The following is a 19,765-nucleotide window of genomic DNA, read 5'->3' as shown; positions in this document are numbered from 1 at the left end:
CCATGATAAATATGGGTGACTTGAAGGACCATGATCACATGAGCAAGGGTTAATGCATGTTGGAAAATCTAAAGCAGTTGTTCATTGTTTTACATGCTCCTTTACTTGCTTATTAACTCATCCCTCTATTCAAGCTGTTGTTAATGATTGCAAAAATCTTCAAGCTGTTGCAAGAATAGAATCTTAGTCTTGAATTCATTCTTGGATGTCCTCGGTATACAGATTTCTCATTGAAGTCTAGGGGAATTCTGCATGCGGAGGGTTTGCAGGATCTACTCTGTGGTTAGTACAATGGAAGATGCTCAGAGTGTTACAGAATCATTCTGTTTTTAATTCCATTGAAACATCAGTTCAGAGAAAATATTGCTGCCAGGTTTTCCTCAAAGCATGAAGAGTTGATGGTCATATTGTACTTCAGTTTTTTTAACTCTATACATTACCGTCTCTGTAAGGTATCCTCCTCCACTCCCCCTCGAACAGTTCATGTCATCAAATAAAGAACACCCCACATTTATAATCATGCCCACATTTTAATCAGGATCTCTAGTATCCCAAACCTCTGAGCCGCTTCAAACAGCTGCTACTTTTTAAAGTAACAATTTTTCAGTGTTAGACTTCCTATTTCTACCCCACAAAATTATATATTACTCTGTGGTGCAGGATGGAATATTATTCAGTCCTGCACCAGATAAATGTTTCCTTCTGTTTCCTTGCCTCGCACCCAAAATAAGGACTTGGCTTGTGGCCTACCTTTCTTTGGAATCATGGTTGTGGATGGAGATACTTTAAAAACAAATTATGTGAGAGAGAATTAATTTCTGGAAGATCCACTTGGAGTTCAGGAATTGCTCTTAACATTTGGTTCTAATTTTTCTGAATGATATACAAAGGCTACATAAAACGGTGGAGCAAACTAACCCTCTCTTTGCACTTGTAACTCAGACATAGCAGGATAATATTTTATCTTTCTGGCTTCTGTCATTGTGGTATTCAGTAGGTGGTGTGAAGTGATTGCTTTCGGTGGTATCAAGATGTCAGTATCATTTTGTGAATCAGCTACGGGAGGTCGCTGTCATAGGGAAACACTACAAGTACAACTACGTCAGACACATACAGATTTCAGAGACTGCCAGTTCTTTAATTCTAGATGCAAGTGTGTTTAAACCCATGTCTCATTTGCAGATTAGTTCAGCTGCCAATTAATTGGGAGCATCTCCCAGACAGGCTGCAGGATGCATTTTTTTCCCCTCCATTCTCTGCCATGACATTCTATTTCCTTTCAAGCCTCAATCACTATTGAATAGAATAAAGAATATTTTTCTTTGCATGCACGGCAATATATCGGAGTAAGTTTTTCTGTCATAGGCCATGTTAAGTTGCAAACTGGGTCATGGCAAGGGACTTGTATGCTTGGAAGCTTGGATTATAGTAAAGTAGTGTGAAATTGTGATGCCTAATTGTCATCCTTAAGATTAGTCCATAAGGAAGCTACTTTGACGCTTTGGCTTTTGCACGTGAAAGAGTCTTTGAAAAATGGAATATTAGCTGACGAAGAAAAAGCTAGAATAGAACTATGGGAATAAAGGGGAAGGGATTTAGAACTAGCCTTTCTAGGCTAATTGCACACTCCCTGTTACTTGGCTTGCTCCTATCTCAAATATAATACACAGGATTTTTTTTTAACATGGTAGCAGTTACTTCTCCCTGTAGTCGCAAAAAGAAAAGGAGCACTTGTGGCACCCTAGAGACTAACAAATTTATTAGAGCATAAGCTTTCGTGAGCTACAGCTCACTTCATCGGATGTATTTGGTGGAAAAAACAGAGGAGAGATTTATATACACACACAGAGAACATGAAACAATGGGTTTATCATACATACTGTAAGGAGAGTGATCACTTAAGATAAGCCATCACCAGCAGCGGGGGGAGGGGAAGGAAGAAAACCTTTCATGGTGACAAGCAAGGTAGGCTAATTCCAGCAGTTAACAAGAATATCAGAGGAACAGTGGGGGGTGGGGGGTGGGGGAGAAATACCATGGGGAAATAGTTTTACTTTGTGTAATGACTCATCCATTCCCAGTCTCTATTCAAGCCTAAGTTAATTGTATCCAGTTTGCAAATTAATTCCAATTCAGCAGTCTCTCGTTGGAGTCTGTTTTTGAAGCTTTTTTGTTGAAGGATAGCCACTCTTAGGTCTGTAATCGAGTGACCAGAGAGACTGAAGTGTTCTCCAACTGGTTTTTGAATGTTATAATTCTTGACGTCTGATTTGTGTCCATTCATTCTTTTACGTAGAGACTGTCCAGTTTGGCCAATGTACATGGCAGAGGGGCATTGCTGGCACATGATGGCATATATCACATTGGTAGATGCGCAGGTGAACGAGCCTCTGATAGTGTGGCTGATGTGATTAGACCCTATGATGGTATCCCCTGAATAGATATGTGGACAGAGTTGGCAACGGGCTTTGTTGCAGGGATAGGTTCCTGGGTTAGTGGTTCTGTTGTGTGGTGTGTGGTTCCTGGTGAGGATATCAATTGTGTAAACATTACTCTTATGTAACTAGTTTCCACAGCTATTTAATTTAGGATTTGAATGGTAAATATTTAAAAAAGGAAACTCCATATCCCTTCAGTATTTTATTCATTTGTGTGTGTATTACTATATCTATGTATTACACACCTAGACCAAATTCTAATATTATTTGCACTGTGGCAAATCCAGAGAGCTTCACTGAATTGTTTGAAGCTACTCTGGATTTATAAACCAGTGTAATTGATATCAGAATGTGTCCCATTTAAGAGTGAACTATGTTCTTTTTTTTAATTTGATCCTTAATTGAACAATCTTCACACATACTCTCCAAGAAAATTGGCAATTGCCTTCTTGTTCCTACAATAAAAACATAAAGATATCGAGGAAATGAGCAGTGCTTTGTTCTTGAGCACATTTTGGCTTTTTAGGGACTCTGTACTCTTAATAGGGTGTCCACCAGTTTCTCATTGCTTTGGCTATCTAATCTTTGAAGCAATACTGTGCTATTCATATTGGCTTCCTGACAGCAGCTATCAGAGCTTCCAAGTGAGAGCATTATTCTGTGGATCTTTAACTAGTGAGTGATAAGAGAGCTTTTTGTCTCCTACTGTTTGCATTTGACCACCACATCACCTTATTCTTAACTGACCACCTGTAGCTATTGCTCACCTGGAAACAGTAGCTACTGAAGAACAAGTGTGTTTGCAAAGAGAGTCACATTTTACACACTGATACCAAGGTAGATATTACCAGTGGTGATAAAAGGCTACTGTTCAGCAATTTGCAATAGCTCAGGTGCAATTGTGTGTTTTCTAAAAGCTGGCTTTAAGAAATCTTTTCAAAATGTGAAGTGAGAAGTATAAAGTTATGGAGAAGGTTGGTTGTCTGCTTTAAAAATGTAACATTTTTGCAGACAGGTAGGCCTTATCATGAAAAGATATTTTTTCTAACTGTGCACAAGAAAGTGGTTGGATCATTTGTGAAGTCAGTGAGAGTATGCTATGAGCCATGACTCCTGGGTTTCATTCCAAACTCTCCCCATAACTAGCTATGTGGCCCTATGCCTTAGTTGTCTTTGAAGGGGGAGTAGAAATACTTCCCTACTTCTCAAAGGTGTTGTGAGGCTTAATTAATGTTTAGAATCTCAAATTGAACCATTGAAAGTGTAATATATTACTGTTCTGTTTCTCCAATTTATTGTGGTAACAACCTGTATGTCTAGAAATATTTAGGTTTGATATCTAACTTGATATATTCTTAACTACTAATTGTAATTTTTAAAGTCACTTTTTTCCTAATGTGGCTTTACAAGCGTCTTTACATTGAAACTTTTTTTGTTGTTTTTTTATTCTGGCAGGTTGGCAGTGAATTTGGATATTTTCCAAAGGATTTACTTGAAATAAATTATATTTATAATACCAGTGATGAGCTAGAACTACCAACAGATGTAAGTTTTGATTGTGACTTTTTTGACTGGCTTTATTACACTTATGGCTCATTCCTGAACTATGAGTGAAATCAGTGAGAGAGATAACTGGAACCTCAATAACCCTAGAAGGAAAAAACTGTAATTACTTTTCAGTCCGTGAACTAATATTGTGTGTATATATGTCTATATCCACCATAATTTGAACTCTGGACTTGTCTTAAATGAAGTATTCTTTCTTCTGACAAAAAGTGACTAAATAACTATACATAGAATAGTCTCAGAATCCCTGAAGAAATGTTACTAGCTGGGTTGTATGGAGACTGTTTCATACAAACTCTGAATGAATAGGTTTGTTTCCCAAAACTTCTGGAACTTAGAGAGAAACTTTGGAACTGTGTAAGCCTCTTTGTTTGCTTTATTCTATTAGCATATAGATTATCAGTCTGATTCGGCAATTCTTATTCACATGGCTAATGCCGTTGTAGTTACTGGAAATACATATGTGAGTAAGGGTTGCAGGATCAGACTGTATTTTGGCCCATAGGTATCGTGTAAGTACAAACCTTTTGTTTGTGTCACTATTTATTTATGGTGGCACCCGCTATGTGCTAACCACTTGATAAAGAAGAACTTGTCCATGCCATTTTACTGACAAAATAGTTCCAATTTCAAAGATGCACATGATAGTTTATTTAAACTATAACCAACTCTGCCATTGACTCCCTATCTGTTCATTACTTCTGAGGATTTAGCCTACTGCTTGGAAATCCTGAGGTCTTTACTTGGTTTTCCTGCTCAATCCTTACTCAAGCAAAACTCTCATTGAGTCAATGGAAGTTTTGCTTACAGACTTAAAGATTTAGTCCCCAGTTAATGGAAAAATGTAGAAACATATGTAATGGTAAAGAAAATTGTTTGAACCTTTCACATCAATGTAATAGAAAAAACTGACAACTGACAATGCTTTTTTCCCCTCTGTTCCAGGAAACTGATTTTGTTTGTTTTGATGGAGGAAAAGATGATTTTGATAACTATAACGTGGATGAGCTTTTAAAATCTTCAGAAGAAACTGTGGTGAACAGGGGCAACGCTGAATTGAATGCTCCAGGGACAGAAGTTATTGAAGAAACCAAAAAGGAGGAGGAGACAGAAGGGTCCGATATTGTAAAGTCCCTTGATGTTTCTGAGACTGATGTTCTTGAGCCAGGTCCAGAAGAAAACGAGGAAGTCCTCACCAAAACAGAAGAAAAAGACAGTTTTCTTTCTGAAAATACTGAGAATCTACAGGGACTCCTCAAATCTGAGAGGGATGACCTCAACATGTATAGCCATGAAAAGAAGTCTCAGGGAGACCAAATTGCACATCCTCACTCAGAAAGAATGCTGCAAGAAAAAGTGCTAGAAAGTGAAAATGCCAAAAATTCTAATAATCCTCAGGGTACAGCCAAAGAATCGGATAAGGAGAGTGAGGAGATTGATGCCTATACACTTTTAAACAGAGAACTATCTATGGACTTGAAAACAAAATTTGGCTCAACTGCAGATGCCCTTGTGTCCGATGATGAGATGACTAGCCTTGTGACATCACTGGAGGATGATTTTAATGAAGATTTGAATACTGATTCTCATGACGCAGAGTTGCTGGAAGATCTTAAGGAACAATCTGAAGAAATCCCTTTGCTATCATTTACAAAAGAAGAAACCCCAGTGGACTCAGAAGCCGAAAAGCATGCAGCTGATAAATATGCTGACCGTGAGTCAGAAAAGAATAAACCTTATGAAACCATTGAGGATGCTGCAGAGTTAATTACCCAAAGAAATAATGAGAAAAAAGACGATTCGGGTACATTAACAACTGTAGAGGACACCATCTTTCCAACTCTCAGATGGGGTGCAAGAACAAATGATGATACGGATGTGGGCAAGTCTGATTCGTTGGAAGAAAAGGAGGAAGAGGATGAGGTGATCCCAGTTAGTAAGGAGGATAAAACAGCAGCAACAGCTCAGCTTGAAGATCTAACTGAAGAAGACCTTCTCAAAAAGGAAAAACATGTTGTAAATGGCCAAGATCCAAAGGAAAAAACAAACAAAACTGAACAGTATGAGGAAGAGTTCCTGGATGATAAGACAGAATCATTTACTGAAGAACTGCACAGCACTTCTGTGCATGATCCTAGAGCTATTCCTAGTCTGGAGTCTAAACTATACATTGAAGAAAAGCAAGAAGCTTTAAAACCACCTGTAGGCAACATCAAAGATGATCGAGAAGAAATTACTCTTCATAAAATATTGAAAGGTAAAGAAAAGGCAGAGGAGGAGATTTTGGAGGACAGCTTGGAAAATGATACAAAACCCAACACATTATGGAAGAAAATAAAGGGGAAAAAAGCAGCTGGGGACCAGCAATCTGTGAATTTTCTACCAGAACCACTGGAGGAGCTAAAAAGTGCATCCCAAAGTGACCTAGGGGATATTGACCTCTTAGAAGGAGAGCATGAAACGTCTGCTACAGAGAAACAAGATTTTCAACAAGATGGAGAGGATTTTGAACAAATAAGGGTGCCTGAGAATGAGAATCAAACAAATGTTGCTATTAAGGAAGAAACTGAAATACTAAGGGAAAAAAAGGAAGACGACCTGAACAATCAGCATACAAGTAAAGCAGCTGTTGAGCAATCTAAGCAACAAGAAAACAAGACTAGGTATTCGGAGGAAGATGCGGAACAAGTGCTTTCCAGAAACGCAGGCAAGAAGACACTAGGAAAAAGTATTGGTGAAATAGCAACTGAAGAAATATCCACAGAGACTACACAGGATGTTGACATAGAGAGGCTGACCCAACAAGACACTGCTCATAGTGGGGATGAAAATAAAGACAAAGCTCTTGGAACCGATATAGTTGGAGAAAAAACAGTAAAACCAGAACTTCAGTCTGAAGAGTTGGAAGCTGAAGAAGATGATGACTTAAGTCAAGCAGAGGAAGAACTATTAGAAGATGACAATGCTGCAAGTGCAACATTGTCAAAAGAGAGGCTTGCAAATAGACAGGGTAATAAATTAGATGGAGAAAGTACAAACCTAGAATTGGAAATACCAGATGGAGCTATTTCAGGAACTGCCAATCCTGTTTATGAGAGCGATGAAACAGGAGAGGAAGCAAACACAACATTTAAGCATGCCAGAAAGAACAGCATGCAAGATTTGAGTGAGACCAAGAATGAAGAGAAGGATATACAATTCAGAGGAGCTAAACTGAATGAGATGGAAGAAGACGAGGAGTCTCCAGAAACAGAAGACACATTAGTAGCCCCTGAAGTGGAAGAAGAGGATGAAAGGACTTTGCCAAATGACAAGTCTCTTGAAACAGTGGACAGCGAAAATGATTTTAATCAAACAGAAGATCCTTTCCTAGAGGATCTTGTGCAGAAAGACCTGAAAGATATTCAGAACGTAACAAAGCAGACAGGGCCTGCTGATGCTTCTGTAACCACAAATGAAGCCGTGGAGCCAGAATACAGAGAGGCTGTGAAGCAGCTCATTATAATAAAAGAATTTCTTGATGAAAAGCGAGTGGCACGTTTACAAAAGTATCTTGGGCCCCAGCACATTGTCAGGGTAGAAGCCATGTTTCACAACATAAAGTTGAAGCTGGATCTTGCTCAGAAGGGTAATCATGATTATCAGGATATCCAACAAGCTTTGGACCAGATCCTTACATTTTCAGAATCTAGGATAATGGATATTGTGGAAAATGTTTTAGATGCAAGGCAAGCAGAAAATAAAGAAGAGGTGGTGAAAGAAATAGATTTGTGGGATGAAGAAGCTGCACTGATGGATGATGTTCAGGAAATAATATATTCGTTAAGGCACAAATACTCATCTGTTAGTGAGAGTGCACCACTTGTGTCCATTTCAGAACATGAAAAGGATTATAGCATGCATGATACAGGTAGGATCTTAGGTTTGACAATTGCTCAGGGGAAGTTGAGGGGTTTTTTTTTTGCTTGCCTATGGAGGAAAAAACCCTAAAACAAACAAATAATCTTACTCCAAGTAGAGTTTTTATAGCATAATTGGGTGGGGTAGGGTGGGGAGGGGAGGAAAGAAACCCAGACTCCATTTGGGACTTCACTATTGCTAATCAATTTTTATGTGGAAGGGCCCAGATACTGTGCTGATGGTTGGCCATATAAACCCTAAGAGAGAGAGATGATGGTTATGAGCCTCAACCATCTGCTTCATTCTAATGAACAGGCCTCCTGCATATGAGACTGAAGTGATTGGATGTGGCAGGAAAGACCCATCCACATAGGGCCTCATTTTAAAAAAAAAAAAAAAAATTAGAGGCATGCAGTGAATTTTTAGAAATATGTAGTAGGTGCTGAACTTCCATAGCAAAAAACTAAAAACTATTTCCCCATGCTAATTTCCCCCCTACTGTTACTCACACCTTCTTGTCAACTGTTTGAAATGGGCCACCCTGATTACCACTACAAAAGTGATTTTTCCTCCTCACGATAATAGCCCACTTTATTGAATTGTCTCGTTAGAATTAGTAAGGCAATCCCATCTTTTCATGTACTCTCTCTCTCTATATATATATATCTTCCTACTGTATTTTCCGCTCCATGCATCTGATGAAGTAGGTTTTAGCTCACAAAAGCTTATGCCCAGATAAATTTGTTAGTCTGTGAGGTGCCACAGGTACTCCTCGTTGTTTTCCCCTATAACTAGTGTGCCATTATCTGATATGTGCAATGATTTTATATTAAACTTAGGCACTGAAAAATTATCTAGATAAGAATCCCATCATCACAATATCATCAAAACACTGTGAATGAGTGGAGGAAATACTGAGTATGCCAACCTTGGCAAGGAAAATAAGCCACAGGTGCCATGAAGTCCACCAGAGACTTGCTGATGCCTGCCTGATTAGTCAGATAATAGTGATGGGGACAAAGATGAAGGGCAGTACAAAACCCTAGTATAAATAGGGCCCTTTTAACAGAAGCAAATAGTTAGCCATTTATTTTCTGATACATTCTTGTTACTGAGATACAGTAAAACTAAATTCTTCCATCTGGTCAGTGTTTTTCCTTGGCATAATTTCCATGCAAATATTGAATAGGGTGTCACTGAAATTTGCCTAAAAATATGCTAGAACAAAAAAATAGCCATCTGGAAGAACATATTTAGTGGAAGATATCGGTAAGGCTTTATCAGTCACAGTCTTTGAATATCTTTCACGGAACACAGCTGCCAGTGAGAAAGACAAGCCAACTATGCCACATCCATGCTTTTCTCTCTACTATAGATACTGTAAAAGAAACTGAATATGACAGCCATCTTGTGGGAAGCCCAAGTTCAGCTGAAGAAATTGGTCAGAAGTTCCCACAAGTTGAAGATGAGAGGCCAGTACAGCATATTGAAGAGGAGGAGGAGGCTCTTAAACTGAGGGAACCTGAGCCAGATATGAATATTTTGGAAGAGGTGGGGCTCTTGGATAAAAAGGAAACCCCGGAAATCCTTGATACTGAGAAGGGATTGCCACTGACAGATACGTCCCTTGGGCCAGTTCAGAGTAACAGAGAAGATTTGGCTGCAGGTAACTTTCTTGATGTTTTAAATTTTTTTTTTTTTAAGAGGAGTATGGCTGAAGTGACATTAATATGTTATGCCTGGCAAATTCTGCCTAAAGCTTTCAATGATTCTGATGATTGCACAATTTAGCTCCTGTTGAAATCAACGGAAAGAGTCTTTTGCTGTGTTTGTGCACTACAAAAACAGCACAAATGCAGTTTCTAATATTAATACGCAGACTGGTGTGCCGAACCTGATGGACAATCTAACTTTCTATCTTAGGTACCTATATGGCTCCCATTACCATAGTATTTGAGAGTACCTCCCAATCTTTAATGTATTTATCCTCACAACACCCCTGTGAGGGTTTCCCTAGGTTAGCTCCCTAACCACTAGACCGGGGTGGGCAAACTTTTTGGCCCGAGGGCCACATCTGGATATGGAATTGTATGGCGGGCCATGAATGCTCATGAAATTGGGGGTTGGGGTGCAGGAGGGGGTGAGGGTTCTGGCTTGGGGTGGGGCTGGGGATAAGGGGTTGGGGGTGCAGGAGGGTGCTCCAGTCTGGGACCAAGAGGTTCCGAGGGCAGGAGAGGGATCAGGGCTGGGGCGGGGGCTGGGGTGCGGGAGGTGGTCAGGAGCGCAGGCTCCAGGCAACGCTTATCTCAGTCAGCTCCCAGAAGCAGCGTCATGTCCCCCCTCCAGCTCCTATGTGGAGGTGCGGCCAGGCAGCTTTGCGCGCTGCCCCATCCGCAGGCGCCACCCCCCTAGCTCCCATTGTCCGCAGTTCCCAGCCAATGGGAGCTGCGGGGGGCGGCACTTGGGGCGGGCTCAGCATGCAGAGCCCCCTGCCTCCCTTACGCATAGGAGCTGGAGAGAGGACATGCCGCTGCTTCCAGGAGCTGCGTGGAGTGGGACAAGCCCCCGACCCTGCTCCCCAACTGAAGCGCCAGAGCAGGGCAAGCCCTGGACCCCGCTCCCCGGCCGGAGCTCGAGGGCTTTATCTTATCTGTGGCTAGACAGAGGACTTCAGTCTGCTGGGCCAGCAATTTCAGAGAACTATCCACGACTCAAAAATCTGTTTCTTGAGTGGTAATGGCTAATTTTGACCCCATCACTTTGAATGTATTGTTGGGATTATATGTTTTCCAATGTGCATTACTTTGCACTTATCAGTATTTAATTTCATCTGCCATTTTTTTTGTTGTCCAGTCACCCAGTTTTGTGAGATCTCTTTGTAACTCTTTGCATTCAGCTTTGGTTTTAACTATGTTCAGTGATTTTTGTATCTTCTGCAAATTTTGCTACTTCAGGTTCACTCCCTTTTCCAGATCATTTCTGAATATGTTGAACACCACAGTCCTAGTGCAGATTCCTGGGGAAACCCACTATTTACCACTTCCATTGTGAAATCTGACCATTTATTCCTACCCTTTGTTGCCTATCTTTTAACCAGTTACTGATCCATGAGAGGACCTTTCCTCTTCTCACGACTGCTTATTTTGCGTAGGGCCTAATGATATATATGATGTAATGACAGTAAGAGTAAAAAATCATGTTAGCTTTTTTAGTTACAGATCAGCCAGAGGTATGCTGGAAAGAAAGATGTAAAAATATAAATGCTCATGCTTTAGGGCATAAACCAACCTCTAATTTAAAGGGGTTAGGAAGAACCTGTGCTAATGGCCTGCTGATTCCACAGTTGTCTGGCATAGGGTTTCTTGCACCTTCCTCTGAAGCCTCTGGTACTGGACTAGATGGACCAGATTACCAGTCTGACAATTCCTATATTTCTATGAAATGGGTCAGAATTGTTAAATTTGGATCCAGAGTGAAAGGTCCTAAAACTAAAGCGGATTCAGGCCAGACTCATCTAAATTTAGTATATTAACATTTATGGCACCTTAGAGACTAACAAATAAAGGTGCCACAAGTACTCCTTTTCTTTTTGCGAATACAGACTAACACGGCTGCTACTCTGAAACCTATATTAACATTGCCTTCTAAGAACGCTATATCCCTCGGAATCCTGCTTTTTCACCTACAGATCAGGAGAGAAGTATCACCATTTACTGAAAGAATTTAGCAGAGATTCCTCCTCAACTCTCTGCATGTAAAATTAAATTAAAAATCATTTACTCGCTTGTAAGCAAAGTAAACTTAGAAATGAGTATATACTGTAGTAGGAAACCAACAGGACTGGCAGCAAGTCCTTCCTGAGATGACCAACCCTGAGCCTATGCCTACAGTACCCCCGTCCCATTCAGACCCCGGGGATTGATGCACTTGGCTCGATTTAATGGGTATAGTGAAGACCCGCCAAATTGACCGGTCGATTATCCAGTCGACCAGTACTCTACCCTGAATGAGAGGAGTAAGGTAAATCGACAGGAGAATGTCTCCTGTCAACCTAGCGTAGTTTGGACCCCACAGTAAATCAACCTAAGATACATCCACTCCAACTACGTTATTCACGTAGCTGGAGTTACGTAGCTTAGGTCGACTTACCGTGGTAGCGTAGACATAGCCTTAGACAGGCAAGAGATGAGGCACTAGGGAGCATGTGAAGTTTATGGACTCTATACCTCTGCCACTCAACTTCTGCAGAGCTAATTTCTATCATCCGCTCTTTCCAATCTGACTTTGATATAAGACAATCACTCCCAAAAAATTAGCCCTAGTTTTTGGCTGACATAAAGCTGAATGTGAGTACGTATACATGATAGCCGAATTTTTGATCAGGAGTGGCCAAACGTCACTTTCAGGTGCTATTGGTAGGAATTCCGGGTAATGGTGGAGAAAGAATTTGCACATGCATCTCTTGCCACAGCAACAATTCTATGGTGAAGAATTGTTAGATCAGAAGTCTATGAGCCAGTACTTCTGAGGTCCAATGCTTGGTCTCTCAACCATGTGAACGCTTATTTTAGAAAACTTCCATATTGTAGACAGGGCCTAGGAATAAATACTAAGGAGTACTGTAGGTTTACTTAAAATATTTCAGAAATTAACATTTTCCTCCTTTTAACGAAGGTATAGTTACTACTGCAGATGATACCGTGACGATTGAAAGTCCTCATTTAAAAGCAGATCCTGCTGTACCGCATATACCTCTCAGTGATGTGGTTGTTTTAGCTAAAGAAAACATGCGACCATTTACAGATCTTGTAAGTACAGTATGGCATGTACTTTTTAAAATTATTTAATTTTATGTTGATTTTTTTAAATTGAGCATTCACAGTTGGCCTACTGAAGCATCTCCAAAACAATTTTGTGAAATGTATGAAAAATGGGTTGTTTGCAAAGAAAGCTGTTTAGGGACTATAGATTGACTTCAGAATAACAGATGCCTGTAGCATGAAAATGACCCCATCCAAACTGAAAATTGTTTATAAAGAGGATTGTATTGTAGGAATACATGACATTAAATGCGGTGGGTGAGTTCTGAGGGCTTGCATAAAAAGAAGTTGCACCGCTTTAGTTTGAATGGGTTTAGATTATGCCAACCACTTTGGGGTATGGGCTCACATCGCTTGAAAATGGTCCGTCTCTATTTAGCTTGCACTTGTATATCTACCCGCACAAGCTAAACTTGCTATGTGCCCACAGACGAGTTGTACTGGGTAACTCAGACGATACCAAATCACTTCCCCCCCCCCCAAGTGCTCGGGGCCCGCGGGTGGAGCCGGGCATAGCGGGACAGATCAGCCCGGCCGAAGAGCTGCCTGAGGCTCTCTGGGGCGCAGGCTCTGCTCGCAGCTGCGTAGGCTGGGCGGGGGGGGGGGAGCGGCCTGGGACCGCAGACGCGCGTGCAGGACACGGAGCCGCCGCTCCTCCAGCGCAGCCTCCGGCGGCCCGGCTCCGCCCGGCGGGGTGGAGCGTCTCCCCCTCCCCACGTGGCTCGGGCCGGAGACTCGGAGCCGCCCCGCTTCCGGGTTCCCGCGCCTCCCCTCGCCGGCGCCGGGCGATGACGCGCGGGGCCGGCGCCGGGGTCACCGTGAGGTGACGTGTTATTGCGGGCGAGCGAAGGAGGCGAAGTTCGCTCAGCGCCGCCGACCGCGGTCCCCTCTCCCCATGGAGCCCCCGGCCCCCTCCGGCCCCCCAGGGGCGGGCCCCGCCGCGCTCCTGCTGGGGCCCCTGTCCCGCGGATACGCCGCCCTCGTGGGCCGGCTGCTGCAGGTGGGAGCGGGGCGCGGGGAAGGGGGGAGGCCCCGGCGCCTCCCCCTCCCCCTCCCCGGGCGGCTCGCGTGGATTCCCCAGAGGGCGCCCCGGGATCCACTTTGCGCGGCGCCTCCCAGCCGCGGGCGGGGGCGCGAGCGCGGTGAGCTTGGCCCGTAGTCACAGCTCCATCCGCCGGCCTGTTCCCCTCCCCCTTCCCGTCATAACCCGCGGGGCGGCGAGCCCGCACGGAAGCCCGGCCTGGGACGGGGCACGGAGTGGGGCTACCCCCTCCTCGCCTGGAGGCGGTGGGTCAGTTGTCAGTGCGGGGCGAGGGGGGTAGGAAGGAGAGGACGGCTGGTTATTGAGAGCTAGGCCTGGGGTGTGTTGCGGGAGCAAGAGACTCTTCCTTTCCTCAGTGTTCAGTAACTTCCCAGCCAGGGAACACATTCTCTTGCGATTACTTGTTCTTTCCATTTTGCTGCTGTCTGTTGGTTGGTTGGTTTGTTTTTTTTATCACCGTTGATCAAATATATCCTCTTATAATGCCCTCATGGATCTCAGCTTTCTGTTAGGTGACTCCCATTCTCTTCCAGAATGTCACAAATCACTTTTACCTAAAGCTTGCAGGTATGAGAAACAAAGTAGGAAAATCGGGAGGGGTTTTTGTCGCCGTAACATTAGACGGACTATTGTGGGTTGTGTTGTCTTTCGCTTAGGCTTGTAGGTTGGTATTACAATTTTTTTTGTATAGAAGTGCAATGTATAGTCAAAAAGACTGTTGAAACAGAACTCTGGATGAGCTGGATCTGGAGCTTTTAACGTTTATTTTTTCAAAGGTTATTGAAGATCGCATGTTTTAGTTGTGTGGCTAAAAAGAGGACTGTGTGGCTAAATGTGTTTAAAATAAAATTAACTTATCCAGTCTAACTTTTATATCAGGGATGGGAAGAGACCATTTGACAAGGATGAAGCTAGGGAAGTGAGAAAATGTTCAGACTATCAAATTTCATTATATTTTCTTATGGTTTCAGTATAGTGCTAATGACAGGAAATGTAAAAAGGAATGACTTCATGTGCTGAAGAGCTAATTGATTAGCTAACTATAACCACAAATGTCTGTGATTCACTTGGCCTTGTTTTTAAAAAGAAGCTGGTGGCTTCTAGGGAGTGTTTGATGGTTAAATTGTATAGAAGCCCCTTACTTCCAGGTTCTTCAGATATTCAAAAATATTTTCAAGTAGAAATGTGATCAGATTGCTTGCATCTTTGTTGCCAAACCCAGCCATCAAGCTTCTTCCTGGCTCCACAGATGCGTCTTTAGGCTAACTACATTTACTTGGCATGTTCTAGCGCTGAACTCTTTGCAGGCCATTTGAGACTGTTAGGACTACCCTAGAAGTCTTTGGATAGTTCTCTCTGGTTTTATGGATAGATGATTTTTTTTTTTTTGATCCTTTTGCTCTTCCTGTGTATTTTATTAAAAGGTCTTTTTCTTTTTTTAAATCATGGTTGTCAACCCTGTTGTTTTAGTTGGTTGCCACACTGCCTGAGGACATTCGGCCTGGGCCTGACTTCCATGGACTTCCATGGGAGCCCATCATTATCACTGCCTTGGTGGGAATTGCTACTCTAGGTATACTGTTCTGGAGAACCTGCCTTTCAGTGAGTACGCTTCAAGTTTATGAGCATGCTGATGTTTAGTCCTTTGTGATGTTGGGCCTTTATGGCTGAGTTCTTGTCATGCTACAAGTATCAAAGCAATATTTTTCTTTCCTTTCCCATCTAGATCTTTAACATTAATTTAATGTTTAATAGTTTCTTTTAAAACTGAAACCAATATTCTTTAAGTTGTGGAGTGAGTCTATCAAACTATCACAGTGAAAATTTCAGTAACTGTCAATGTATAGTTCCAAGATTGCAGGGAGTTGTTATGGAAACCTTAGAATGCGGAGGAAGAGTAAAATTGTCTATGCAAATTGTGCCTCCTAAATGCCTGATCGAATCCCCAACCAACTACATAACAAGCATTTGACCACTCAGCTGACCATTTCAGGTTCCCTGGTAGGAGATCTAGTCTTCATTGCAGCTGCAGGGCCCCTCCCCATACTCACCTCTTGCCCACTCCACATAAAATGTTTAACATTTCCCTTTCCACAAACAAATCCCCAGACAATGTATTTATCCCTGACCAGCCTTCATATGTACTTTCTTTTCCAGTGTCATCTGTGTGGGAATTAGTATTTAAAGTTAGATAGTTAAAGTGCCAATTTATTTTGAAACCTTTAAATTAAATGAGAGTAAGCACTTAAAAATTCTACATATTTGTCAATACCACTTACTGTGTAAAGTAGAATAATATGGAAAACAAACATGTTTTGGGACAGCATTGATTTTTTCATCACTCTAGTTGGTTGTTGGTTAATCACTGGTTCCAGATCTCACGCAAAGCCTTCTTAATTTATAAGGGTATAAGAAGGAGAGTTTTATGTATTTTTTTTTAAGTAGTATTTGCTTGAAAAATAGTAATTTCCATACAAATGTAGTTCATTTTAACTAGTTGATTGCAGCTAGGTTTGTGTGCCCCCCCAACATCTGCAAATTCAGGATGATCATTTGATGTACAGTTGGTTAATATTTTTTTAATTTATTCTAATTTTGGGTTATTTGTGCCCTCCTAATGGTTGAATAAACAGTCCTTTTCCCAGGCTCTGAAATAGGGCATTAGCCTAGAAGCTTTTATTAGCTAAGCTTGTTTATTCAATGTTACTTGACACTTTAATTGGCAGTGATATATATGTAGATCTTTTCATATGCTAATTCAGCCCACATACATTTAAGGCTAACTATCTCCCTCTCACTATTGTTTTCCCCCCTTTGGGGAGGGATTTATAGAAGCTTTTGAATAGCTCTTTTTGTGACCATTTACTTTTGTTCTTGTTTTCTCCTGTAGGTAAAGAGTAGAATGTATCAAGGTAAGATTCTTTATGCTTTTCAGTGTTCTTGCTATGTCGTTGTTTAAAGACTTTGAAAAGGTTATGAGGGCTAAGTATTAGTCGTCTTTTCCTTTCCAAGAGAACACATATCTAAGATTATTGTACAGGCTAGGGGAAGCCAGTATAAGCCATGTGTGCTGTGCTGTGGCAGCGTTTAATATTAAAAGATAAGGTGCTGCACAAATTGGCTGCCTGGATTAAGATGAAACATTGGATACTAGGGCTTCTGATCACTACAGCCCACACCTCCAAGTTAAGGATAAAGGCGGAAGCCACACGCAACACTTCAAATGCCACCCTTGGTAGGGCAGAGGTTGGGTGTCAAAACCCCATGTGTAGTGGGGAGGAGAGGGGCAGCAGTTGTACTGCAGTTTATGGGTTACTGGAGCAATAACTGGTGCCCCACGCCATGGAGGTGGAGGATGCATAACTTCCTTGCAGATATTGTCATGGAGGAAGCTGGAGGTTTTGGACATGGGAGAATTGGCGCTTATGACACCTAGGGAGATGTGGGAAGCAATTTGGGACTTGAATAAGCATACTAGCTGGATGTTTCTGTGGGGAAAAAAAATAACATCAAAATAATATTGACACTTAACACTGAAACCTAAAGATGACAATTTTAGCAAGCTGTTTAGATGGAGGAGCAAGTTCACACCTCTCCAGGTTATTGCTTCATCAGGGAAATACTCCCTATGAGGACTAAACTGGTGAGCAGTGTTCCATCGAGCTCATCAGCACCGCTCACCAGTTTAGGATCTGTTCATGTTCTCAGTGTTTCCTTCACAGCCATGAGAAGTAGAAACCTTGGCCTAGATTCTCTGCTGTACAGATTTTAGTTTTGGTGCAGTACAGAGAGCCAGCCATCAGGGAGCCATTTACCATTCCCTGAGTCTCAGGGCAGATCTGTGCCCCCACCTCAACCTCCACATGAGTTAGAGCTGTCTGAGCTTGCAGTGGTTCCCAAGGAAACATGCACTGTCTGGGCATAACCAGAATGCATCCTACTCTGACCATGCTTCCTGTGCTCTGTGAGGAAGGATGCACAGGAGCCAGGTACATCAGCTCTGCACCAACTGAAGTTTCCCCATGGCAGGGGAATACTTAACTCTGTGTCCAGTTGCTTTCCAACCCTTTATGTAAATGAAAGTTTAAGTTCTATAGCACAGTTGTGCAGGAAGGAGTGAGTGCCATGGAACTGTGGAATGCACAAGGCCCTGCTTTGTGATATAGTCCTCACTTGAAAAAAGTCCACAAAGTGGTGATAGCAGCTTTGAGTTTTCTCTCAGGAGTGGAGTACAATTATTAGCTTTATTCTTTTTCCCTTAGTGACTGAAAAGCAACTTGTTGAAAAGATTAAAAATCTCCTACAAGAAAAAACAGAAATCTTAGAGAAGATGTCAGAATATGATCAAAAGGTATTGCACTATTTGCCTACTTCATGCCTCTTAATTGTCTGTTGTTGGCTTACTGTACAGTGAATAAACAGCTAATGTCCTAGCATCATTTCTGTAACCTACATGGCATATTGTCTTCTGTCATGTTTCTCTGTTTGGCATTTGGGACAGTTTGTAAATAACATGCACAAAACTTTTATTGTATTACTATTTTTTGTTTGTACCGCCTGTGGTGGTTATCGTATTGTTTCTATGCACCTAGATTAAGGAAGCCAAGAAATCTGTGAAGGTGGCCCAGAAACAGAACACTAGTCTCTCAGATGAGGCTGCAGGACTTAAGGTAAGGAGCAGCTCATGCTTTCTATGATGTGCATGAAAATATATAAATAAATACTGTGCTTTAGTTGGTTGGGAATTGTTTCTGTTACAGGATGTTATCAAGGGGCTTGAAGAAACAAACCATCTCCTAGACGACAGATTGAGAAACCTCCAAACAATGCTAGAAACAGAGAGACAGCAGAATGTGAAGAAAGAGGACAAAGTAAGTAATGGCCAGTGGTGCCCTAAAGGGGTTTAGGTCAGGGGTCACTGTTCCTGAATTATTGAGGTGAGGAGGGCTGGGTGAACTAGTTCAGAAAAAGAACTGAAGTAAACCTTCTCCCAAAACTCAAAGTAGCATTTTGGCTGACTTTTTATTCACATGATTCTGCACTTCTTTGTCTCAACCAAAAGCAGAAACACTGAAATCCATGGAGAAAGATTGCTTTCTGGGATTTCCTGGCGATACTGGTTTCAGACTATGTTCCAATAGTTATCTTAACCGATCTTCTGAAATTTTACCATCTCCCTAGGAAAATCAATTTTGTTACGAGGATGAAGTTTTCTGAGGTTTCCCTTGCCCTGATCTAAGTTTTTTCATGTTGATCCTCCTAACACAAAGGATATGTCTACACTGCAGCTGGGAGCATGTCTCCATGCCATTTTAATGGGGTTGCCAGGGCTGGCATTAGACTTCCTGAGGCCCTGGGGCTGAAGCTGAGGCCCTGGGGCTGAAGCTGAGGCCCTGGGGCTTCATTCCTGGGCAACGGTCTCAGGCTTAGCTTTTGCCCTCTACTCACCTTTCTCCCCACTCCCTCGCCTGGGGTGGTTGGGCTTGGGCAGGCTCAGGCTTCAGTCCCTCACTCCCCCCTCTAGGGTCATGTAGTAATTTTTGTTGTCAGAAAGGGGTTGCAGTGCAATGAAGTTTGAGAACCCCTGAACTAGCATATTCAAAGCAGCAACCTGGCTGTTGCTGCATGGGCAGCAGCGTAAGCTACTTACCTGAATATGGTTTCAGAGTAGCAGCCGTGTTAGTCTGTATTCGCAAAAAGAAAAGGAGTACTTGAGACACCTTAGAGACTAACAAATTTATTAGAGCATAAGCTTTCGTGAGCTACAGCTCACTTCATCGGATGCATTTGGTGGAAAAAACAGAGGAGAGATTTATATACACACACACACAGAGAACATGAAACAATGGGTTTATCATACACACTGTAAGGAGAGTGATCACTTAAGATAAGCCATCACCAACAGCAGGGGGGGGAAAGGAGGAAAACCTTTCATGGTGACAAGCAGGTAGGCTAATTCCAGCAGTTAACAAGAATATCAGAGGAACAGTGGGGGGTGG

At 42.1% G+C, this 19,765-nt stretch overlaps 1 protein-coding gene across 2 annotated transcripts in view; it reads left to right on the top strand.

Moving 5' to 3' along the window:
* The window catches only part of MIA3 (MIA SH3 domain ER export factor 3), a 40,241-nt gene that overhangs the window by 4,607 nt on the left and 15,869 nt on the right, over positions 1-19,765 (top strand). For both annotated transcript variants that reach the window (XM_038393935.2, XM_038393933.2), the window contains exons 3-11: positions 3,894-3,983; positions 4,950-7,914; positions 9,280-9,570; positions 12,579-12,712; positions 15,237-15,368; positions 16,657-16,678; positions 18,029-18,117; positions 18,359-18,436; positions 18,527-18,637. In XM_038393935.2, coding sequence (XP_038249863.2) covers positions 3,894-3,983; positions 4,950-7,914; positions 9,280-9,570; positions 12,579-12,712; positions 15,237-15,368; positions 16,657-16,678; positions 18,029-18,117; positions 18,359-18,436; positions 18,527-18,637 — 3,912 coding nt within the window. The remainder of the gene's footprint in view (positions 1-3,893; positions 3,984-4,949; positions 7,915-9,279; positions 9,571-12,578; positions 12,713-15,236; positions 15,369-16,656; positions 16,679-18,028; positions 18,118-18,358; positions 18,437-18,526; positions 18,638-19,765) is intronic.

This window comes from Dermochelys coriacea, chromosome 3 (genome assembly GCF_009764565.3).
Source record: "Dermochelys coriacea isolate rDerCor1 chromosome 3, rDerCor1.pri.v4, whole genome shotgun sequence".
NCBI lineage: Eukaryota > Metazoa > Chordata > Testudines > Dermochelyidae > Dermochelys > Dermochelys coriacea.
This window is presented reverse-complemented; position numbering and strand designations above follow the sequence as displayed.